Source organism: Oncorhynchus clarkii, chromosome 10 (genome assembly GCF_045791955.1).
Source record: "Oncorhynchus clarkii lewisi isolate Uvic-CL-2024 chromosome 10, UVic_Ocla_1.0, whole genome shotgun sequence".
Taxonomy (NCBI): Eukaryota; Metazoa; Chordata; class Actinopteri; order Salmoniformes; family Salmonidae; genus Oncorhynchus; species Oncorhynchus clarkii.
In genome coordinates, this window is record NC_092156.1 from 20,065,211 (window position 1) to 20,090,906 (window position 25,696).

A 25,696-nucleotide genomic window follows, 5' to 3' on the forward strand; every position below is an offset into this window, starting at 1 on the left:
AACTTGGAGCCCACCGGTGGTAAATATAATTGATTGGACATGATTTGGAAAGGCACACAAATCAAATTGTATTTGTCACATACGCCGAATACAACAGGGGTAGTAGACCTTACAGTGAAATGCTTACTTACAAGCCCCAATGCAGTTAAGAAAAAGTGTTAAGTAAAAAATTAAAAATCAAATGAAAAGAAAAGTAACAAATAATTAAAGAGCAGCAGTAAAATAACAATAGTGAGGCTATATACAGGGGGTACCTGTACAGAGTCAATGTGCGGGGACACCGGTTAGTCGAGGTAACTGAGGTAAGATGTACATGTAGGTAGAGTTAGTGACTACTGTATGCATAGATAATAACAGAGAGTAGCAGCAGCGTAGAAGAAGGGGGGGGGGGGCAATGCAAATAGCCTGGGTAGCCATTTTATTAGCTGTTCAGGAGTCTTATGGCTTGGGGATAGAAGCCGTTTCGAAGCCTCTTGGACCTAGACTTGGCGCTCTGGTACCACCTGCCGTGCAGTCTATGACTGGGGTGGCTGGAGTCCTTGACCATTTTTAGGGCCTTCTGACACTGCCTGGTATAGAGGTTCTGAATGGCAGGCAGCTTAGCCCCAGTGATGTACTGGGCCGTACGCACTACCCTCTTTTTTTTTTAAATCCATTTTATAATAAGGCTGTAACGTAACAAAATGTGGAAAAAGTCAAGGGGCCTGAATACTTTCCAAATGCACAGTATGACGTCGTGTGGGCAAGAGGTTTTCTGATCTCAACGTTTTGAACAGAGTGCCCCATGGTGACAGTGGGTTATGGTATTTTTATTTATTTATCTAACCTTTATTTAACTAGGCAAGTCTGTTAAGAACAAATTTTTATTTATAATGATGTCCACAATGCAAATAGTCTTTTGCGGTGATAAAAAATAAATAAAATACAATATAAATATAGGACGAAACACACATCACAACAAGAGACAAAACAATACATAAAGAGAGACCTAAGACAACATAAGGCAGCCAAACACGTGCAGGCATAAGCTAAGGACAACAAACACAATTGCCTTTTATTGATGGCAATTTGAATGTAGAGATACCGTGACGAGATCCTGAGACCCATTGTCGTGCCATCCATCCGCCACCATCACCTCATGTTTCAGCATGATAATGCACCATGGCCTCATATTGCAAGGATCTGTACATAATTCCTGGAAACTGAAAATGTCCCAGTTCTTCCATGGTCTGCATATTCAACATTGAGCATCACAGGGATGCTCTGGTTTGACATGTACGATATCGTGTTCCAGTTCCCGCCAATATCCAGAAACTCTGCACAGCCATTGAAGAGGAGTGGGAGAACATTCCACAGGCCACAATCAACTCTCTGCGAATGAGATGGGTCGGGCTGCATGAGGCAAATGGTGGTCACACCAAATACTGACTGGTTCTGATCCACTCCCCTACCTTATTTTTAAGGTATCTGTGACCAACAGATGCCCATCTGTATTCCCAGATATGTGAAATCCATAGATAAGGGCCTAAATCAATTATTTCAATTGACCGATTTCCTTAAATGAACTGTAACTCGGTACAATCTTTGAAATTGTTGTGTTTATTTTTTTGTTCAGTGTACTTTGGTACATATAAAAACAGCCATATACACCTAATTATTTACGGTAAGATATTGGAACCAATATCTGTGAGGGTGAATGTTGGCAAATATTACTAAATGAGATTTCTGAGAAATGTTGGCGTAGTAAATTTTTTTTAAAAATTGCCTCAATAGCGGGATTCAGACAGTCAAACAAATCACGTTTGTGTCGAAAGGAAAACAACCAAGGAAAAAAAACACTTCCACAATGGATGACCTCACAAGAGACAAACGGCCAATCCATGCACCCCATTGGGTTGAGAGGCAATGTCTCGAAATCAGGGATGTTATCAGTATAACATAGAAAATAGTGAAATGTTGGATATTTGTTTGGGGGTTAGTCGATTCCAATAAAATAGGATTGGACGTCAGAAAAACATAAATTGCAGATTAATTTGGAAAAATCCTGTGCTTATTTCTCTCCACAACCTCTCTACAAAGCCTTAAGTCTCATTCTCGGCCCCACTGGACCAAACTGGATTCTGTGGTGTACTCAGTAATGGGTCACAACTTGCAGACTTGTTTACGTGCTGCTGTGCGTTTTGTTGTTAACCTTACTTTGCTACCTGACAACTTTACGGTTTTTACTTTTTAATTACCGTTTATATTTTTAGTTTTTCCCTCACTCAACTTTTTCACTCCGTACGCTTTATCTGGACATGGTTCGTCAGGACCTCCAACAGCCGAAGCTAAGTAGTAACATTAACATGATGCTTTATCTGGACGTGGTTTGTCAGGACCTCCACCAGCCAACCAGTAGTAACATTAACATGATGCTTTATCTGGACGTGGTTCGTCAGGACCTCCACCAGCCAACCAGTAGTAACATTAACATGATGCTTTATTTGGACATGGTTCTACAGGACCTCCAACAGCCGAAACTAAGTAGTAACATTAACATGATGCTTTATCTGGACGTGGTTTGTCAGGACCTCCACCAGCCAACCAGTAGTAACATTAACATGATGCTTTATCTGGACGTGGTTCGTCAGGACCTCCACCAGCCAACCAGTAGTAACATTAACATGATGCTTTATCTGGACGTGGTTCGTCAGGACCTCCACCAGCCAACCAGTAGTAACATTAACATGATGCTTTATCTGGACGTGGTTCGTCAGGACCTCCAACAGCAGAAGCTAAGTAGCAACATTAACATGATGCTTTATCTGGACCTGGTTCGTCAGGACCAGCCGAAGCTAAGTAGTAACATTAACATGATGCTTTATCTGGACATGGTTCGTCAGGACCTCCAACAGCCGAAGCTAAGTAGTAACATTAACATGATGCTTTATCTGGACATGGTTCGTCAGGACCTCCACCAGCCGAAACTAAGTAGTAACATTAACATGCCTTCTAATTGCAGTCGCTGTACTCATAATATACAGGAGAACGATCACCTTACGGCGAGGATAGCTGCGCTGCAAGCCCAGCTTCAGACGCAATCGATAGGCAAGGGTAATTTCAGTGTAAGAAAGGATGAAACTGTGTCTGTGCCACCCGTAAGTACAGATAGTAGTATAAATCCCCTCACACAGTCCCCGCAGCCGGACAACTTTCTCATGGTTTTTGGAGGGAAATGCTGTAGGAATGGAATTTTTGCAGTTCGTTCCAGTCATTGGCAGCAGAGAACTGGAAGGAAAGACGACCAAAGGAGGAATTGGCTTTGGGGGTGACCAGTGAGATATACCTGCTGGAGCGCGTGCTACGAGTGGGTGCTGCTATGGTGATCAGTGAGCTGAGATAAGATGGGGCTTTACCTAGCAGAGACTTGTAGATAACCTGTAGCCAGTAGGTTTGGCGACGAGTATGAAGCGAAGGCCAACCAAAGAGAGCGTACAGGTTGCAATGGTGGGTAGTGTATGGGGCTTTAGTGACAAAACGGATGGCACTGAGATAGACTGCATCCAGTTTGTTGAGTGTTGGAGACTCTTTAATAAATGACATCACTGAAGTCGAGGAACGGTAGGATGGTCAGTCTTACGAGGGTATGTTTGGCAGCATGAATGAAGGATGCTTTGTTGCGATATAGGAAGCCGATTCTAAAATTTATTTTTGGCCCTCCCATGTTGAACATAATAAACAGCTCTCTATACACCAGGTGTACCAAACTCACTAAAAGTGGTAGTAATAAAGCCTCTTGAAAAAGCCAAACCTTGACCCAGAAAATAGAAAAAACGATGGGCCTATATCGAATCTCCCATTCCTCTCAAAATGTTTAGAAAAAGCTGTTGCGCAGCAACTCACTGCATTCCTGAAGACAAACAATGTATACGAAGTGCTTCAGTCTGGTTTTAGACCCCATCATAGCACTGAGACTGCACTTGTGAAGGTGGTAAATTACCTTTTACTGGAGTCAGACCGAGGCTCTGCATCTGTCCTCGTGCTCCTAGACCTTAGTGCTGCTTTTGATACCATCGATCATCACATTCTTTTGGAGAGACTGGAAACCCAAATTGGTCTACACGGACAAGTTCTGGCCTGTTTTAGATCTTATCTGTTAGAAAGATATCAGTTTTCGGTGTTCCTCAAGGTTCCGTTTTAGGACCACTATTGTTTTCACTATACATTTTACCTCTTGGGGATGTCATTCGATAACATAATGTTAACTTTCACTGCTATGCGGATGGCACACAGCTGTACATTTCAATGAAACATGGTGAAGCCCCAAAATTGCCCTCACTAGAAGCCTGTGTTTCAGACATATGGAAGTGGATGGCTGCAAACTTTCTACTTTTAAACTCGGACAAAACAGAGATCCTTGTTCTAGGTCCCAAGAAACAAAGAGATCTTCTGTTGAATCAGACAATTAATCTTGATGGTTGTACAGTCGTCTCAAATATAACTGTGAAGGACCTCGGCGTTACTCTGGACCCTGATCGCTCTTTTGACGAACATATCAAGACTGTTTCAAGGACAGCTTTTTTACATCTACGTAAAATTGCAAAAATCAAACTTTCTGTCCAAAAATTATGCAGAAGAATTAATCCATGCTGTTGTTACGTCTAGGTTAGACTACTGAAATGCTCTACTTTCCGGCTACCCGGATAAAGCACTAAATAAACTTCAAATAGTGCTAAATACCTCTGCTAGAATCTTGACGAGAACCAAACAATTTGATCATATTACGCCAGTGCTAGCCTCCCTACACGGGCTTCCTGTCAAGACACAGGCTTCCTGTCAAGGCAAGGGCTGATTTCAAGGTTTTACTGCTAACCTACAAAGCATTACATGGGCTTGCTCCTACCTATCTTTCTGATTTGGTCCTACCTACACGTACGCTCCTCCTAACTGTCCCTTGAATTTCTAAGCAAACAACTGGAGCAGGGCTTTCTCCTATAGAGGTCCATTTTTAATGAATTGTCTGCCTACCCATGAGAGACGCAGACTCGGTCTCAACCTTTATGTCTTTATTTAAGACTCATCTCTTCAGTAGGTCCTATGATTGAGTGTAGTCTGGCCCAGGAGTGTGAAGATGAACGGAAAGGCACTGGCGCAACGAACCGCCCTTGCTGTCTCTGCCTGGCCGGGTCCCCTCTTTCCACTGGGATTCTCTGCCTCTAACACTATTACAGGGGCTGAGTCACTGGCTTACTGGTGCTCTTCCATGCCGTCCCCAGGAGAGGTGCATCACTTGAGTGGGTTGAGTCACTGACGTGGTCTTCCTGTCTGGGTTGTGCCGTGGCGGAGATCTTTATGGGCTATACTCGGCCTTGTCTCAGGATGGTAAGTTGGTGGTTGAATATATCCCTCTAGTGGTGTGGGGGCTGAGCTTTGGCAAAGTGGGTGGGGTTATACCCTGCCTGTTTGGTCCTGTCCGGAGGTATCATCGGATGCGGCCACAGTGTCTCCTGACACCTCCTGTCTCAGCCTCCAGTATTTATCCTCAGTAGTTTCTGTCGGGGGGCTAGGGTCAGTCTGTTATATCTGGAGTATTTCTCATGTCTTATCCAGTGTCCTGTGTGAATTTAAGTATGCTCTCTCTAATTCTTTCTTTCTCTCGGGGGGACCTGAGCCCTAGGACCATGCCTCAGGACTACCTGGCATGATGACTCCTTGTTGTCTCCAGTCCACCTGGCCGTGCTGCTGCTCCAGTTTCAACTGTTCTGCTTGCAGCTATGGAACCCTGACCTGTTCACTGTATGAACATTTGAACATCTTGGCCATGTTCTTTTATAATCTCCACCCGGCACAGCCAGAAGAGGAATGGCCACCCCTCTACACCTGCAATGCTTGCTGTTTGGGGTTTTAGGCTGGGTTTCTGTAGAGCACTTTGATATATCAGCTGATGTAAGAAGGGCTATATAAATATATTTGATATGTTCTGAACATTGCAAAATAGAAATGGAATGAATAGAGCTGACACGGTTATTTAGTCTACATGACAGACAATCATATACAGTGGGGCAAGAAAGTATTTAGTCAGCCACCAATTGTGCAAGTTCTCCCACTTAAAAATATGAGAGAACTGTAATTTTCATCATAGGCACACTTCAACTATGACAGACAAAATGAGGAAAAAAAATCCTGAAAATCACATTGTAGGATTTTTAATGAATTTATTTGCAAATTATGGTGGAAAATAAGTATTTGGTCAATAACAAAAGTTTATCTCAATACTTTGTTATATACCCTTTGTTGGCAATGACAGAGGTCAAACGTTTGCTGTAAGTCTTCACAAGGTTTTCACACACTGTTGCTGGTATTTTGGACCATTCCTCCATGCAGATCTCCTCTAGAGCAGTGATGTTTTGGGGCTGTTGCTGGGCAACACAGACTTTCAACTCCCTCCAAAGATTTCCTATGGGGTTGAGATCTGGAGACTGGCTAGGCCACTCCAGGACCTTGAAATGCTTCTTGCGAAGCAACTCCTTCGTTGCCCGGGCGGTGTGTTTGGGATCATTGTCCTGCTGAAAGACCCAGCCACGTTTCATCTTCAATGCCCTTGCTGATGGAAGGAGGTTTTCACTCAAAATCTCACGATACATGGCCCCATTCATTCTTTCCTTTACACTGATCAGTCGTCCTGGTCCCTTTGCAGAAAAACAGCCCCAAAACATGATGTTTCCACCCCCATGTAGGTATGTAGTAGGTAGGTATGTAGGTATGCTGTTCTTTGGATGCAACTCAGCATTCTTTGTCCTCCAAACACAACGAGTTGAGTTTTTACCAAAAAGTTATATTTTGGTTTCATCTGACCATATGACATTCTCCCAATTTTCTTCTGGATCATCCAAATGCTCTCTAGCAAACTTCAGACGGGCCTGGACATGTACTGGCTTAAGCAGGGGGACACGTCTGGCACTGCAGGATTTGAGTCCCTGGCGGCGTAGTGTGTTACTGATGGTAGGCTTTGTTACTTTGGTCCCAGCTCTCTGCAGGTCATTCACTAGGTCCCCCCGTGTGGTTCTGGGATTTTTGCTCACCGTTCTTGTGATCATTTTGACCCCACGGGGTGAGATCTTCGTGGATCCCCAGATCGAGGGAGATTATCAGTGGTTTTGTTTGTCTTCAATTTCCTAATAATTGCTCCCACAGTTGATTTCTTCAAACCAAGCTGCTTACCTATTGCAGATTCAGTCTTCCCAGCCTGGTGCAGGTCTACAATTTTGTTTCTGGTGTCCTTTGACAGCTCTTTGGTCTTGGCCATAGTGGAGTTTGGAGTGTGACTGTTTGAGGTTGTGGACAGGTGTCTTTTATACTGATAACAAGTTCAAACAGGTGCCATTAATACAGGTAACGAGTGGAGGACAGAGGAGCCTCTTAAAGAAGAAGTTACAGGTCTGTGAGAGCCAGAAATATTGCTTGTTTGTAGGTGACCAAATACTTATTTTCCACCATAATTTGCAAATAAATTCATTAAACATCCTACAATGTGATGTTCTGCAATTTTTTTCCTCATTTTGTCTGTCATAGTTGAAGTGTACCTATGATGAAAATTACAGGCCTCTCATCTTTTTATGTGGGAGAACTTGTACAATTGGTGGCTGACTAAATACTTTTTTGCCCGACTATGTTCTAGTACATTTCTATCAGAACCTTCTGTAACGCTATTTGCTCATTATCCACCAAATGGAAGAAAACGTCCTGAAATGGGGAGGGACAACCCTAGACTTGGCTAATAAGAAGCACTCATTCTTGTTTGCGGATAAAAAAATATTTAAAATGTTTTCCATCGCACACTAATGAACAGAGCCCTGGCTGGTTGGGATGATGGACACACAACAGGACCAGGAGGTTTGGTCTCACCTACTCAGGAGGTGTATAGGTCAACCCCCATGACTGATGATCCCTGGCATTCTTCATGTGCAGAGCTGACCATTGGCACAAGAATTGACACAGTCCAAATGGCAGATTAACTGAATGTGCACTCAGCTAAAAAATATGTTTTTTCCAACTACAGGTTGAAGATGGAAAAATAGCACCACAGGTGGAGCGCCGAGTTTTCTGCGTTTGTGTGTGTGTATGTGTGTGTGTGTGTGTGTGTGAGAAACAATGTGGACTACCCAAGGCCCATAAATCAGTGAATGAGAGGAGAGCCACACCTAGTTCATGTTAGAGGCTGGGGCAGCCAGGTGTAGAAGAGTGGAGGAGGGATGAGGAAGGCAGGGGGTTGGAGTGAGTACACTGACCAGGCCCCCTTACAATGCCCCCTTTTCACAGATGCCTAGGCCGTCCATGGTCCTGCCTGCCTGCAAAACGCCCCCACTCCCCTCCGGCTCCTCTTTCAGTGCAGTTCTTTTCCGGATCCCTCCGTCGTCTCGCACAGGGAAGGGGAGGTTTGAGGGGGAAACTGCATCACTAAATGTTTTCTTTAGGAACAGGCCACCGCTTGTTTGACTTCCAACGAAAACAACAACGAGGGCCTTGGAGGTTTCTAACAATTTGTCCAGTGTAGCGGAGGGGCGGATGGGATGGGAGGAGGGGTGCGGATGGAGGAGGGTGTGGACGAGTGCACTGGCGGGCAGACGGACAGACTGGGTCAGCTGAAAACAGGTTCCTAAGGCACGGGGCCCCTGGGGCACACAGGCACACCATATACACAGACGCACTACCCACAAACCATAAATACACACAAAGCTGCGTGCAACAAACACTCACCAACACACATGCACAACATGCAATAGACGTCAGTGTCGTTTAATAGCATTGTTTCCTCCCTCACAAGTTCACTACTGAGATTGATCTAGTCGCCCTCAGTTTCGCAATGCCTTAGCCAGCTTTATCACCAAAAAGCTAGCAATTCGATGGCGCAGGTGGAGGCAATTCAAGCTGAAAAGTGAGCTTTCCTATTCATTTGTGTTACACAGACACAGAAGCCTGTACAGTAGAGCAATTTAGCTCACCTGGCGGTGAGGAATGATCAGTGGTTCTATGAGCGGGAAGCTATAGCATAGCTAGTGTGTAGTGTAGCACTAGCCACCACGTACCATGAGAACAGTAGCGTTAGCATAGCACTACTCCCCACCTTGTCAGTGTCGCTGGGTTGGAAGAGGATGGCTGGGGCGCTGTGGAACACTGGGTTGTGCTGTACAAACTGCTGCTGTTGGAAGTCCTGCGTCACCTGGAGAGAACACAGACACGTACACACTTGTTTAGGTAACCTCATAAGACCACAATAGAGGCATCTAATAATCTGACAGAGGCATGAAGGGATTTGAATAGATAAAATATCATTATGGCAGAAGAGGATTTACTAAATCCTTTGAGTGTTTATTATGTCATTGAAGGGCAACCACACTGATCTTACTTAAGTCATGGCCATGGAAGGACCACTGACGGTCAGGGCAGAGCACAGTATAACCCAAAGTCATGGGGGAGCGTTCACGGTCACCTCAAGGTTCACAGGAAGATTACCTGAGAGAGGTTCCAAACTATGCACACACACACAGGCTGCTGTGGGGTGTCACAGTGAAAAAGAACCATATGGGTCAACGGGTCGAAATATGACCACTGTTAAACAGAGCACCCGGAGGTCGCTGTTTCGCCACAAATATACGGTCACGCTGGGCTGATAGGAAATGAACTGCAAACCAAGGTCAGGTTCCAGAAACACAAGAAGACCAAGAGATCAGGACTAAGAGAGGCCAATGGCTGAGGGGTAACTGAATAGTTAGTAAGACAATAGAGTATTGAGATAGGTAAATGGTAATCTCTAAATCTTTGATGGAAAAATGAGGACCTAAACCATGGTATCAATGTGAATATGACCAACTAGGTTTCAAACTCAGGTCTTCTACACCCTACAAGACTGTTAGCCATCTGAGCTAAAGCCTAGGCATAAGCTCAGGGGAATGTGAGTTTTCAGGTCTCAAGCAAGGCCACTGACTGAACCAGCGCTGTTCCTCCAATTTCTGCTCATTTTCCTCATTAGGACATTAGGAGTCTGCAAGACGGCACAAACAGATCTGGTAGCAGGCTAGTTCAATTAAAGCTCATTTGTGGGCTAGTTTCCATGCACTCACCCCGTTGGAGCTCTCCAGGACGACATTGAAGGTGTCGTGGACAGCCTGGTAGGCCTCCAACTCCGTCTGGCTCAGAGAGACCAGGTAGTCCTTCACCTGCTCATAGATGCCCCCATCCAGAACCTGAGGAGCACAGGGCAACAAGGTAATAAGTTAGGAACTTAACTTGTAATTGACCAGTAATGCAGCAATAAGCCAGCATCTCTCTCACTCGCACATTAGTGGTGGTGTTCCAAGTTGTCTGTTTCTGCAGTCATGCAAACTATGACATAGCAATCGTCTGAGATATGCAGCATGACTGCAAACAAAAAGATGACCTGGAATGCCCGTACATGTGTGTGCTGACACCTCACCTTGATGCAGTTGATCAGGTCCGTGTCGTAGTAACGCTGCTGGTGAGCATTAGCCGCTGCTAGCGTGAGCAGATAGTCGTTCCTGGCGTGGTTGGCTTTGGAGTTACACTCACTCCTTTTGGCTTTTAGCTGGTGAAAAAAAAATAAAACACTCATGGGGGCATTCCAGGTAATCTTTAGTTTGATAGGTTGATGCTACAACATAATTTATTTTGGGCCCCTATGCAGCTGAGTTTGTGGGCACGGCCAATTGGCCATACATACAATGTATTAATGTAATGCTCTCACCTTTACACTGGCCCGCTGCAGACTGGACCTGGACTGGAACAGACTCAGTTTGGACCTGGACAGAACAGAAGGAGAGAAGGATCATGTATATGAACCGATTCACACAAGACCAGTGGTTCCAACCAAAAGTCTTACATTTTCACTCCTGTACATCGGAGTATTGGACAGGTAGCATTACGGTAATAGCTCCCCTTTCCCTCCGATAGACTTGGTGGAATTGTACCCAGATTTCTTACCCATCTGATCCTCTCAGATCTCCACAAGGCTGTAGGGGGGATTTGGGATTGGACAGACAGTGTGTATATCTGCATGTACTGTACATACTTGGCATCCTGCTCAGCCTTGTCTCTGACAGCCTGGGCCATGGTCTCAGTCTCCTGGTACTTCTTCCTGGTCTTGGCCAGCTCCTTCACAGAGTCCTGCAGCTCTGCCTGCACCAGCGTCAGCTGGTCAATACACTAAAACAACAACCAGAGGTTATCAGTATGTGTATATACACTAAACAAACAGTCATCAATATATGGTACAGAACATCTCATGTGGTGAAATTTATATATACACACAATTTATATATACAATTTATATATACACACACACTAAAGTATGTGGGGCGGCAGGTAGCCTAATGGTTAGAGCGTTGGACTTGTAACCAAAAGGTTGCAAGATCAAATCCCCGAGCTGTTCTGCCCCTGAACAAGGCAGTTAACCCACTGTTCCTAGGCCGTCATTGAAAATAAGACTTTGTTCTTAACTGACTTGCCCAGTTAAATAAAGGTTAAAAAAACAAATATATATTTTTTTAAAGTGGACACCCCTTCCAATTAGTGGATTCGTCTATTTCAGCCACATCCATTGCTGACAGGTGTATAAAATCCAGCACACAGCCAAGACAAACATTGGCAGTACTGAAGAACTCAGTGACTTTCAACGTGGCACCATCATAGGATGCCACATTATTAAAATAAACTATATTTTCCTTTATTATTTTTTCCCTGTAAGTGCTGCTATTGTGAAGTGGAAACGTATAGGAGCAACAACGGCTCAGTCGCAAAGTGGTAGGCACACTAGCTCACAGAACGAGACCGCTAAGGGCTGAAGCGCGTAAAAATCTTCCGTCCTCGGTTGCAACACTCACTACCGAGTTCCAAACTGCCTCTGGAAGCAACGTCAGCACAAGAACTGTTCATTGTGAGCTTCATGAAATGGGTTTCCTTGGCCGAGAAGCCACACACAAGCCCTAAGATCACCATGCGCAATGCCAAGCGTCAGCTGGAGTGGTGTAAAGCGCACAGCCATTGGACTCCGTGGAAATGCGTTCTCTGTAGTGATGAATCCCGGCTTCACCATCTGGCAGTTCGATGGACGAATCTGGGTTTGGCGGATGCCAGGAGAACGCTACCTGCCCGAATGCATAGTGCCAACTGTAAAGTTTGGTGGATGAGGAATAATGTTTTTCATGGCTGTTTTTCATGGCTCGGGCTAGGTCCTTTAGTTCCAGTGAAGGGAAATGTTAACACTACATTCTAGACGATTCTGTGCTTCCAACTCCGAGGAAACAGTTGGGGAATCCCCCTGTGCACAAACCAAGTCCATAGAGAAATTGTTTGTCGAGACTGGTGAGGAAAAACTTGACTGGAATCCTTGCTGTCCCCAGTCCACCTGGCCGTGCTGCTGCTCCAGTTTCATCTGTTCTGCCTTATTATTATTCGACCATGCTGGTCATTTATGAACATTTGAACATCTTGGCCATGTTCTGTTATCTCCACCTGGCACAGCCAGAAGAGGACTGGCCACCCCACATAGCCTGGTTCCTCTCTAGGTTTCTTCCTAGGTTTTGGCCTTTCTAGGGAGTTTTTCCTAGCCACCTTGCTTCTACACCTGCATTGCTTGCTGTTTGGGGTTTTAGGCTGGGTTTCTGTACAGCACTTTGAGATATCAGCTGATGTACGAAGGGCTATATAAATAAATTTGATTTGATTTGACTGGCCTGCACAGAGCCCTGACCTCAACCCCATCGAACACCTTTGGGATGAATTGGAACGCCGACTGTGAGCCAGGCCTAATTGCCCAACATCAGTGCTCAACCTCACTAATGCTTGTGGCTGAATGGAAGCAAATCCCTGCAGCAATGTTCCAACATCTAGTGGAAAACCTTTCCAGAAGTGAGGAGGCTGTTATAGCAGCAAAGGGGGGGACCAACTCCATATTAATGCCCATGATTTTGGATTGAGATGTTCGATGAGCATGTGTCCACATACTTTTGGTCATGTAAAGTAAATATATATGTGAGCTGATCAATACACTGGACACACAAGTGGTGACGTACAGTTATTAATTGTGAGATATACTTGGTAGAGATGTAATGATTCATGGAAGGTAAGCAGCATCTTCATTATTCAAATGCTAAAATATCTTGAGCAATATTAGGCCTTATTATTTGAGTGACAACCTCTAATTTGCTAGGTTATTGTTATCTATGCGTTGTGGAAAATGGTGCTTTACCAGAATAAAAGTAATCCCCCCACACACACACGGGAGTAACACCGGTAACGGGATACCAGGAACACTTAACATTTCCTATATTCTTTTGAATGACTAGACCCTGGATATTACAACATTTTCCCCAATGTCGCACTGCTGCAATTCCACAAAATACACCACATGAGCAGCAGCAGATTGGATAATGTGCAAAAAAAACCAACTTGTTGTCTCGTGGATGCCTTTAGGATACCGTATTTACTTCAAAGACACCGTAAATTCAAAGCACACGCATAATTGACACTGCCGGACTGCACATGAGACACGAATGCAGTTTAAGAGTTCTCATCAGAACTGAAAATTTGATCCCGGTCCGACCCAAGCCCGGTGAGCTGAAGCCCGAGCCCAGGTCTGACATCACAGAAATGAAATGAGCCAGCAGTAAAACAGTCGACTATATTGAACTGGTTTTGAGAACAATGTGGCGGAAGCGGAGTGAGGAGACGGCCATTGGGCCTAGAAAAAGCGCAGAGAGGAAAACGCACTTTAGATATGATCAATTGAATGATGAAAAAAGTAATATGCAACAGTTCTAATAATTCAAAGTGATAGACGTGTGTGGTCACCAAGATTATTATTTCAGCATTGTTTTGATGGGAACAACGCCATGGCGCTACCTTGACACAAAAGTGGTGCACTCGTCTTGATTAATCAATTAATGTCAGATTGTTTTCACTGAATCTCTGTTTGATATTTGGTAATTAGGCTAGTGAAATGTTAGCTAAATTAAGGTGCGTACTAATTATCATCTTTATTCTAGTTTGCTGATATATTAGCTGATTATAAAACATTTCTAGCATGTTATACAAGTTGATTTTGCTCTTCAGCCTGGCCTACTCCCGACAAAAAGCCTGTGACTTGTCTGATAATCAACGTGATTTTGTTTCACGAAATCTTTCTGTATATTTGGTTAATTGATCTCTGGCTTCGTTTACTCATCTATCACTGATCAGAAACATTTACCATGCAGTAGCCTTAAATCAAGTGTGTTATTTCTCTATGGACTCACATATATAGAACCTATAGGCTATTTTCCACTGAAACCCAAAATCCTGACTCGCATGAAAATTACCAACTTTATTTTGTAATCCATTGGTTGCATTATCAAAGCACGTCTCTCCTATCTATGCCTGTCAAAATACAGCTCTAACATTTCCCCCGCTTCTCTGTGCCGTCTCATATCGCTGCTCATATGACAGCTTCGGTAGAGAATGTGATCAAGAAACAGTCTGACAGTAATATATATATATAAATAAATAAATGTAATAATAATCATGTAATATTTTTTTTTTTTTTTTTTACAGAGCTGGTCCCCGTTAAGATACCTTGATATTTAAACAATTTCCTGTCTTCATCTCCCCATTATTCATTAGCTGATCTGCTATCTGTAAAATCTATTCGATTTAGCCAAATTGGAGAAATTCTGTCATTTGTTGGAGGTTAGCTAGCAAGCTTAGCAACTTTGGTCATTTGACTTCTATTTGATTAAGTTGGTATGATTACACAATGCTATATTTCAGGGTTACACTCTCTGCCTCAGCGCATTCTGTGGAAAGATAGTCTAGGCCTACTGCTGAAACCTGCTGAATGAATTAAGCAACATGATAAAGCTCAGAATTTAAGAACTGCCTGTTTCACAATTCACAACGTCATTGGTCATCAAAGTTACTCTATCATTACTAAATATCAGTTTCACTTGCTGCAAAGTCTTTACATAGTGGAGCATTCAAGCTGGCAATGTGGAACAACACCCCTCCTATTTTGGGAGAACCCTGGCATTGTGACCTTATCTTGGTTTTAAACGCTTTAAAATGGGCACTTTAAAATGGGCATTTTTACAGTATTTCCTGGGACTCTCAGGATAAATATTATTTTCAGTACTGAAACTTGGTAGATGCTCTGTAAAATATGAATCCCTAAAACACACACACGTATCATTTACACACACAGAAGTAATCTCAGACAGATCCAGCTCAGAGGTCCAGCTCCTGAGCTCCATCAGCAGCAGATTTTCATTTAGAATGGAAAATGTATGTATTTATGTAACAAATGTTAATGCATCAAATCAATTCGTTCTCTAATCAAACCGAATTGCACTGAATCGTTACAAACTAAAATGTATCGTTCCTGTATCATATCAAAGCCCATGTATTGAATCGTCTTGAAAGGGAATGATACACATTCCTAATACTTGGCTATATTCAGATGCATTGCCAATACAATTATCATGCCTGGAAATGCATGCCTGTCTATTGGTAACCCATTCTATGATGTCCTAAGAGCTAACATAATATTCTTATTAGGTTAGTCAGGGTGAACAAAGGGTGCTTGTTGATGGTAGCCAGTGGAATGTGGAGACTGGACAGAGGTAACTAGAGACCAAGTGTTGGTCAAAGCCTGACCAACTTGGTAGGGCAGCAGTGTGGCCAACTAGCTGATAGGGAAGCAGGGGCGTATTCAGTAAGGCGAAAATGTCTCTGAATGGATTAAAATGGGGGAGGATACTACCTGAACCTGTCCAATGAGAACACGCTATAGGGCGCTATGCAAATTGAACTGGGTCTATGGTTTCTGGAATAATGGTGTTGATGTGAGCCATGACCAGCCTTTCAAAGCACTTCATGGCTACAGACATGAGTGCTACGGGTCGGTAGTCATTTAGGCAGGTTAACTTAGTGTTTTGGGCATAGGGACTATGGTGGTCTGCTTGTAACATGGTGGTATTACAGATTCAGACAGAGGTTGAAAATGTCAGTGAAGACACTTGCCAGTTGATCAGCGCATGCTCAGGGTACACGTCCTGGTAATCCGTCTGGCCCTACGGCCTTGTGAATGTTGACCTATTTAAAGGTCTTACTCACATCGGCTGCGGAGAGCGTGATCACACAATCAGCCGGAACAGCTGATGCTCTCGTGCATGTTCAATGTTACTTGTCTCAAAGCGAGCAGACGTTATTTAGCTCATCTGGTAGGCTCGTGTCACTGGGCAGCTCTCGGCAGTGCTTCACTTTGTAGGCTGTAATAGACTACAAATACAGTTGTGACAAGCTTGTAACGTCATACCCAAGAGGACTCGAGGCTGCAATCGCTGCCAAAGGTGCTTCAACAAATTACAGAGTAAAGGATCTGAATACTTTGGTAAATGTGATATTTCCATTTTTTATTATGGGGTATTGTGGGTAAATTGATGAGGGATTTTTTTTAAATAAGGCTGTAACACAACAAAATGTAGAAAAAGTCAAGGGGTCTGAACACTTTCCGAATACACTTTAACCCAGCCAATCAGGAACATTAACGGTCTTCTTGGTAAATAACTCTAGTGTAGATTTGGCCTTGTGTATTAGCTTATTGTCCTGCTGATAGGTGAAATAATCTACCAGTGTCTGGTGGAAAGCAGTCTAAAGCAAGGTTTCCTCCAGGATTTTTCATGTCCTTAGCTCCATTGAGTTTATTTTTTATCCTGAAAAACTCCCCCTTCCATAACATGATGCAGCCACCACTATGCTTGAAAATATGGAGCGTGGTGCTCAGTAGTGTGTTGTATTGTATTTGCCCCAACATAACTTTTTGGCCTAAATACAAAGTGTTAATTGCGTTGACACATTTCTTGCAGTATTACTTTAGTGCTGTGTTGTAAACAAGATGCATATTTTGGAATATTTATATTTCTGTAGACTTACTTATTTTCACTCTCAATTTGGTTAGTATTGTGGAGTAACTACAATGTTGTTGATCCATCTTCAGTTCTCTCCCATCACAGCCATCTAACTTATGAAATGGTTTTGTTCCTCTCTGGCAACTGCGTTACCTTTGTAGTGACTGGGTGTATTGATACACCATCCAAAGTGTGATTAATAACTTCACAATACTCAAAGGGATATATAAACATATATTTTTTTTTACCCAGCTACCAATAGCTGCCCTTCTTGGCGAGGCATTGGAAAACCTGGTCGCTGATCTTTGTGGTTGAATCTGTGTTTGAAATTCACTCCGACTTTTCACTTCTCGACTTACAGATAAATTGTTTGTGTGTGGTATAGAGACGAGGTAGTCATTCAAAAATAATGTTAAACATTATTATTGCACACAGAGTCCATGCAACTTATTATGTGAATTGTTAAGCACATTTCTACTCCTGCATTTATTTAGGCTTGCCATAACAAAGGGGTTGAATACTTATTGACTCAAGATATTTCAGCTTTTAATTTAATTAATATGTAAACATAATTCCACTGACATTATGAAGTACTGTGTGTAGGCCAGTGACCAAAAACTCTAAATTGAATAAATGTTTAATTCAGGCTGTAACATAACAAAATGTGGCAAAAGTCCAGGGGGTGAATACTTTCTGAAGGCGCTGTAAATACACTGGTTGGTATCCAAAGAACAGCATACTTCCCCTTGAGGCAGAAAAAAAACACATCCTGAATTGTTTCAGTGGTTTCAACTCACCAGCTGTATAAATGGAGACATACATCCAATGTAAGACATGAGAGAGCAGGAGAGAGTCTGCAAACTATGCAAAGCTAAGCCATGTTGTGGTGGTTTGGCCTCCATACCTTCCTGAGCTGATGCTCCTTCTGCAGCCTGGCAGTCTTGGCTGGGTCCGACACCTGGTTCCTGTAGTTCTCACAGGCCGTGATCCTGGACTGGGTCACCTGCACCGTGCCCTCCAAGTAGGCTTTCCAAACCGTATACATGTTCCTATGACGACATGCACACACACAAACATTCAACTGTTACGGAGACAAATACATTTTATGTTCTGTGTTGTTAATATGGTTACAATTGGGCATAATTGTATACACACTGGTAAGCATTATTATGGAAAAATAACACTAACATCTGTCCATTTCACCTGAGGGAGAGTGTGAGACAATACGAATTCTGACGATGCCACGGTGACGAGAGGTCTTACCTGTGGTCTGTGGGCTCCTCTGGTAGGCTGACTGGCCATTCCCTCTTCAGGTACTGATTGGACAGCTTCTGTAGAGCCTACGGGGGAGGAAGGAGACCTTTAACCCTTGAACTCCTGACCCACTTTCTACCTTCCGATACTGCTGCTTCCAAGGATTTCCATGATTACCTTGGTCTGGGTCATGTTCAATAGGCACGAAACGGAAGGGGTATTGTGTGTTGATTGATGAGGAAAAAATTATTTACGAAATTTTAGAATAAGGCTGTAACGTAACAAAATGTGTAAAAGGGTCAAGTGGTCTGAATACTTTCCGAAGGCACCGTATATCTAGGAACGTTTGATAAACTGGTGGTGCTGAATCTAGACCTTAACCCCTTTCTCTCCATTATTCTCCTAATTCTGAGATATTTGGATGAATCTATACAGGGACCCAGGAAGAACTCTTGGAATTCCATGCCTAATCTAAACTAGGCAAGTCAGTTAAGAACACATTCTTATTTTCAATGACGGCCTAGGAACGGTGAGTTAACTGCCTTGTACAGGGGCAGAACGACAGATTTTCACCTCGTCAGCTCAGGGGATCCAATCTTGCAACCTTACAGTTAACTAGACCAATGCTCTAACCACCTGACCTCTCGTTGCACTCCACAAGGAGCCTGCCTGTTACGCGAATGCAGTCGAAGCCAAGGTAAGTTGCTAGCTAGCATTAAACTTATCTTATAAAACAGTCAATCAATCATAATCACTAGTTATAACTACACATGGTTGATGATATTACTAGTTTATTTAGCGTGTCCTGCGTTGCATTTAAATCGATGCAATGCTGAAGGATGATTTAACAAAAGCGCATTTGCGAAAGAAGCACAATCGTTGGACGACTGTACCTAACCATAAACACCAACGCCCTTCTTAAAATCAATACACAAGTATATATTTTCAAAACCTGCATAATTAGCTAAAAGAAATCCAGGTTAGCAGGCAATATTAACCAGGTGAAATCGTGTCACTTCTCTTGCGTTCATTGCACGCTGAGACAGGGTATATGCAACAGTTTGGGTAGCCTGGCTCTTTGCGAACTAATTTGCCAGAATTTATATAATTATGACATAACATTGAAGGTTGTGCAATGTAACAAGAATATTTAGACTTAGGGATGCCACCCGTTAGATAAAATACTGAACGGTTCCGTATTTCACTGAAATAATAAACGTTTTGTTTTCGAGATGATAGTTTCAGGATTCGACCATATTAATGACCAAAGACTCGTATTTCTGTGTGTTATGTTATAATTAAGTCTATGATTTGATAGAGCAGTCTGACTGAGCGATGGTAGGCAGCAGCAGGCTCGTAAGCATTCATTCAAACAGCACTTTCGTGCGTTTTGCCAGCAGCTCTTCAAAAGCACAGCGCTCTTTATGACTTCAAGCCTATCAGCCTAATGGCTGGTGTAACCGATGTGAAATGGCTAGCTAGTGGGGTGCGCGCTAATAGCGTTTCAAATGTCACTCTCTCTGAGACTTGGAGTAATTATTCCCCTTGCTCTGCAAGGGCTGCGGCTTTTGTGGAGCGATGGATAACGATGCTTCGAGGGTGGCTGTTGTCGATGTGTTCCTGGTTCGAGCCCAGGTAGGGGCGAGGAGAGGGACGGAAGCTATACTGTTACACTGGCAATACTAAAGTGCCTATAAGAACATCCAATAGTCAAAAGGTACAGTGGGGAGAACAAGTATTTGATAACCTGCAAAATCGGCAGTGTTTCCTACTTACAAAGCATGTAGAGGTCTGTAATATTTATCATAGGTACACTTCAACTGTGAGAGACGGAATCTAAAACCAAAATCCAGAAAATCACGTATGATTTTTAAGTAATTAATTTGCATTTTATTGCATGACATAAGTATTTGATACATCAGAAAAGCAGAACTTAATATTTGGTACAGAAACCTTTGTTTGCAATTACAGAGATCATACGTTTCCTGTAGTTCTTGACCAGGTTTGCACACACTGCAGCAGGGATTTTGGCCCAATCCTCCATACAGACCTTCTCCAGATCCTTCAGGTTCCGGGGCTGTCGCTGGGCAACACAGACTTTCAACTCCCTCCAAAGATTTTCTATGAGGTTGAGATCTGGAGACTGGCTAGGCCACTCCAGGACCTTGAAATGCTTCTTACGAAGCCACTCCTTCGTTGCCCGGGCGGTGTGTTTGGGATCATTGTCCTGCTGAAAGACCCAGCCACGTTTCATCTTCAATGCCCTTGCTGATGGAAGGAGGTTTTCACTCAAAATCTCACGATACATGGCCCCATTCATTCTTTCCTTTACACGGATCAGTCGTCCTGGTCCCCTTGCAGAAAAACAGCCCCAAAGCATAATGTTTCCACCCCCATGCTTCACAGTAGGTATGGTGTTCTTTGCATGCAACTCAGCATTCTTTGTCCTCCAAACACGACGAGTTGAGTTTTTACCAAAAAGTTATATTTTGGTTTCATCTGACCATATGACATTCTACCAATCTTCTTCTGGATCATCCAAATGCTCTCTAGCAAACTTCAGACGGGCCGGGACATGTACTGGCTTAAGCAGGGGGACACGTCTGGCACTGCAGGATTTGAGTCCCTGGCGGCACAGTGTGTTATTGATGGTAGGCTTTGTTATTTTGTTCCCAGCTCTCTGCAGGTCATTCACTAGGTCCCCCCGTGTGGTTCTGGGATTTTTGCTCACCGTTCTTGTGACCATTTTGACCACACAGGGTGAGATCTTGCGTGGAGCCCCAGATAGAGGGAGATTATCAGTGGTCTTGTATGTCTTCCATTTCCTAATAATTGCTCCCACAGTTGATTTCTTCAAACCAAGCTGCTTACCTATTGCAGATTCAGTCTTCCCAGCCTGGTGCAGGTCTACAATTTTGCTTCTGGTGTCCTTTGACAGCTCTTTGGTCTTGGCCATAGTGGAGTTTGGAGTGTGACTGTTTGAGGTTGTGGACAGGTGTCTTTTATACTGATAACAAGTTCAAACAGGTGCCATTAATACAGGTAACGAGTGGAGGACAGAGGAGCCTCTTAAAGAAGAAGTTACAGGTCTGTGAGAGCCAGAAATCTTGCTTGTTTGTAGGTGACCAAATACTTATTTTCCACCATAATTTGCAAATACATTTTTTTTAAATCCTACAATGTGATTTTCTGGATTTCTTTCCTCATTTTGTCTGTCATAGTTGAAGTGTAGCTATGATGAAAATTACAGGCCTCTCATATTTTGAACTTGCACAATTGGTGGCTGACTAAATACTTTTTTGCCCCACTGTGGTTGGGGTCATTGTCCATTTCGAAGACCTATTTGCGACCAAGCTTTTAACTTCCTGACTGATGTCTTGAGATGTTGCTTCCATATATCCACATAATTTTACTCCCTCATGATGCCATCTATTTTGCGAAGTGCACCAGTCCCTCCTGCAGCAAAGCACCCCCACAACATGCTGCTGCCACCCCCGTGCTTCACGGTTGGAATGGTGTTCTTTGACTTGCAAGCCTCCCCCTTTTTCCTCCAAACAGGAAATGGTCATTATGGTCAAACAGTTCTATTTTTGTTTCATCAGACAAGAGGACATTTCTCCAAAAAGTACAATCTTCCCCATGTGCAGTTGCAAACCGTAGTCTGGCTTTTTTATGGCGGTTTTGGAGCAGTGGCTTTTTCCTTGCTGAGCGGCCTTTCAGGTTATGTCGACTCGTTGTACTGTGCATATAGATACTTTTCTACCTGTTCTCTCTAGCATCTTCACAATGTCCTTTGCTGTTGTTCTGGGATTGATTTGCACTTTTCACACCAAAGTGCGTTCATCTCTAGGAGACAGAACACGTCTCCTTCCTGAGCGGTATGATGGCTTCATGGTCCCATGGTGTTTATACTCGTGTACTGTTTGTACAGATGAACGTGGTACCGTCAGGCATTTGGAAATTGCTCCCTAGGACGAAGCAGACTTGTGGAGGACAACAATTTATTTTTCTGAGGTCTTTTGATTTTCCCATGATGTCAAGCAAAGAGGCACTGCGTTTGAAGGTAGGCCTTGAAATACATCCACAGGTACACCTCCTATTGACTCAAATGATGTCAATTAGCCTATCAGAAGATTCTAAAGCATGACCTCGTTTTCTGTATTTTTCCAAGCTGTTTAAAGGCACAGTCAACTTAGTGTATGTAAACTTCTGACCCACTGGAATTGTGATACGGTGATTTACAAGTGAAATAATCTGTCTGTAAACAATTGTTGGAAAGATTACTTGTGTCATGCACAAAGTAGATGTCCTAACCGACTTGCCAAAACTATAGTTTGTTAACAAGAAATTTGTGGAGTGGTTAAAAAAAATTGTTTCAATGACTTCAACCTAAGTGTATGTAAACTTCCGACATCAACTGTACACATTCCTCGTGTGTGATCATATATTCTGATACATTGAATGTTTAATATTGTGAACCTATGTTACGTTTTGCTGAGTACTGACTCTATATATAGGACCTTCCACACCCTCCTGGGATATGGATGCCCGATGAAGACCAAAGGGTCTAAACATTATAAATACAAATCACCTGGGAGCATGAGCAGCAGTGTGCAGCATTTTCCTTTCTGTTTTCCATGAGTTTGCCTATAACTCCAGCACCTGTGAAAAGTACCTTGATGTGTGTGTTCTTCAGCTGAAAGTTTCCAATAAGAAACTCAATTTCGCTTTCTGTTGCAAAACGTTTTGTTATGGTGTGCCATAATGAACACAACCCTAGAAAACCACAGGTCAAAGTTCCAGTATGTCTACATTTTAGAACGTTGGATGTGAAAGAACAAGAGGTCTGGGGACTTCCTTCTTTGAAGTAATCACTGATTAGAAATGATTGGACAGGTTAACTTAAGGGCTGCACCTCATGACCCTACGGGCCCTGGTCAAAAGAAAAGGATGACATTTCAGATGCAGCCATGGACTCACTCACCTAGAGCATGGGTATAGTTAAGTGGTGGCTGCTGCAGGCCTGCAGCACATTTATGCTGAGTTGGGCTCATTTTTATTTTGTAATGTAATTCACTTATTTTAAACCACAGTAGCATCCCTTGGAAATACCGCTTGCCGGCAGTGAGGTTTAGCTTTGAGGAACTGGAATAGCATTGCAGAGTAAACACAAAGACCAACTGAAATATTTCAGGCTTTTCCCCCCCAGTGGGGCCTTTGGTATGCGAGGGTGTAAAGTCATGCAGACGCGCACACACTGCTATATGGACCACATTCTTAGGTGAACAGAGAGACAGGTGATCGAAATGGCAACTTGGGCAAATGTCTGACCTAAACATAGTAGGTGCTAGCTAGCCTGCATTCTAACATCCTGAAGGCCTACCAGCCTACCAACCGACCAAGCGTGTTTGAGATCAACTACTATCTGGCATCCAAAATGACTATTCATTATGATTTATAGATCAGTCAGTCTGCAGTTGCTAACTGTCCATCTCAAACACTGACTGACTGACTGCTAGAGTGCATGCAGGGAGGTGAGTTCAATTCAATCTAGCCTGGTCCCAAATTGGTTTGTGCCGTCTTGCCAACTTCGATGGTCATTGGCATGCCAAATAACTATAGTAATTGGCTATAAAGCACAAACCAATCTGGGACCAGGCTAAATTCAATCCACAAGGGACACACTCCCATCCTGACACACTTTAGGCCCAGTCTCTGAACGCTTTGGTGTCACTGGGTTCTAGTGCCAAAGTTCCAAATGGCTGAACCCACCGCCACAAACCCAGCCATTGTGGGAGTCACAGAGAGTGTAGCCAGCAGAGCGGACGTGTCTGAATTGTGTGGCGGGGGGTGAGGGAGGGATGGACGGAGGGAGGGAGGAGGGAATAGTAGGACGGGTTAAGGACGAGGGACAGAGGGGGTCATTTTATCACTTACTGTGATTTGAATATCAATCAGGTCATGGCAGCATGCAGGTGTTAAGACAGAGGAAAAAGAGAGGGGTAGAGAAGAGGCAAAAGGGAAGAGGGTAAGTTAGAGAAAAACAAGCATTTCAGATTCCACTGTGACCTGCTTTGATTCAGTCTAACGCTCAGCTCTAATTTGGCGCCCAAAAAAGCCATCTGCTGCTTCTACCAGTTCATTAGGGCAAACGTTTAGAAATGTTTTGCAATGGAAAATGACTACAAGTGCTTCTTATTGGACAAGTCCAGGTAGTCCCTCCCTGTTTGACTGTTTTCTTACATTTGGTGCCTAATGAACACAACCCAATAGACAGTTCAGAGACAAAAGCTGCAAGCTGAGTGAGAAAAAGTATCCTGTTGCATCATCACAAGCAAACAACTATGTTATTGAAACACATGTTGGGAAAGTCATTGATTGCATGTACTGACAATCCTCATGCTTGGAATCTACAGTGCGCGCTTGGTGTAAGGTGAAGGTAAACCCAAGACGCTGATCTTGGGTCAGTTTATCATTTTCACAGCTAATGGATAAGGTGAGAATTGAGGAATGGGATGAGGAAGCTGATCCTAGATCTGTACCTAGGAGAAATATCACCCCGGAGTGTGTTCAGGGAAATCAAAATGGCCATAATCAAATGACCTAGTATGAGTCACTGGAATAAATAGGCACAAATACGAGACAGGTAGCCAGGTGGTGTATTCACTAAGCCCCAAACAAAAGAAAATAGGAGGGTACTACCTAAACTTGTCCTATAAGACATGCTCAGCTAAGGTGTGCCCCAATGTATACAACCCAGGGAGCACACAGTGCATTCGAGAAGTATTCAGACTCCTCCTCCAAATATTACGTTAAAGCCTTATTCTAAAATGGATTATATTACTTTTTTCCCCTCATCAATCTACACATAATACCATGACAAAGCAAAAACATGTAAATACCTTATTTACATGTGTTCCGACCCTTTGCTATGAGACATGAAATTGAGCTCTGGTGCATCCTGTTTCTACTGATCATCCTTGAGATGTTTCTACAACAATTCATTGGACATGATTTGGAAACGCACACACCTGTCTATATAAAAGGTTCCACAGTTGACAGTGCATGTCAGAGCAAAAACAAAGCCACAAGGTTGAAGGAATTGTCCGTAGAGCTCAGGGACAGGATTGTGTCGAGGCACATATCTGGGGAAGGGTACTAAAACATTTCTGCAGCATTGAAGGTCCAAGAACAGTGGCCTCCATCATTCTTAATTGGAAGAAGTTTGCCCACCAACAAGATTCTTCCTAGAGCTGGCCGCCCAGCCAAACTAAGCAATTGGGGGAGAAGGGCATTGGTCGGGGAGGTGACCAAGAACCCAATGGTCACTGACAAAGCTCTAGGATTCCTCTGTGGAGATGGGAGAATCTTCCAGAAAGACAACTATCTATACAGCACTCCACCAATCAGGCCTTTATGGTAGAGTGGCCAGACGGAAGCCACTCCTCGGTAAAAGGCACATAACAGCCCCATTGGAGTTTGCCACGAGGCACCTAAAGGACTCTCAT

At 43.4% G+C, this 25,696-nt stretch overlaps 1 protein-coding gene across 1 annotated transcript in view; it reads right to left on the reverse strand.

Moving 5' to 3' along the window:
• The window catches only part of LOC139418119 (F-BAR and double SH3 domains protein 2-like), a 52,531-nt gene that overhangs the window by 12,046 nt on the left and 14,789 nt on the right, over positions 1-25,696 (reverse strand). Inside the window, exons 4-10 of the mRNA XM_071167324.1 lie at positions 18,198-18,274; positions 17,839-17,983; positions 11,066-11,199; positions 10,742-10,796; positions 10,454-10,582; positions 10,101-10,223; positions 9,104-9,199 (exon numbers count right to left, since the gene is read on the reverse strand). Coding sequence (XP_071023425.1) covers positions 9,104-9,199; positions 10,101-10,223; positions 10,454-10,582; positions 10,742-10,796; positions 11,066-11,199; positions 17,839-17,983; positions 18,198-18,274 — 759 coding nt within the window. The remainder of the gene's footprint in view (positions 1-9,103; positions 9,200-10,100; positions 10,224-10,453; positions 10,583-10,741; positions 10,797-11,065; positions 11,200-17,838; positions 17,984-18,197; positions 18,275-25,696) is intronic.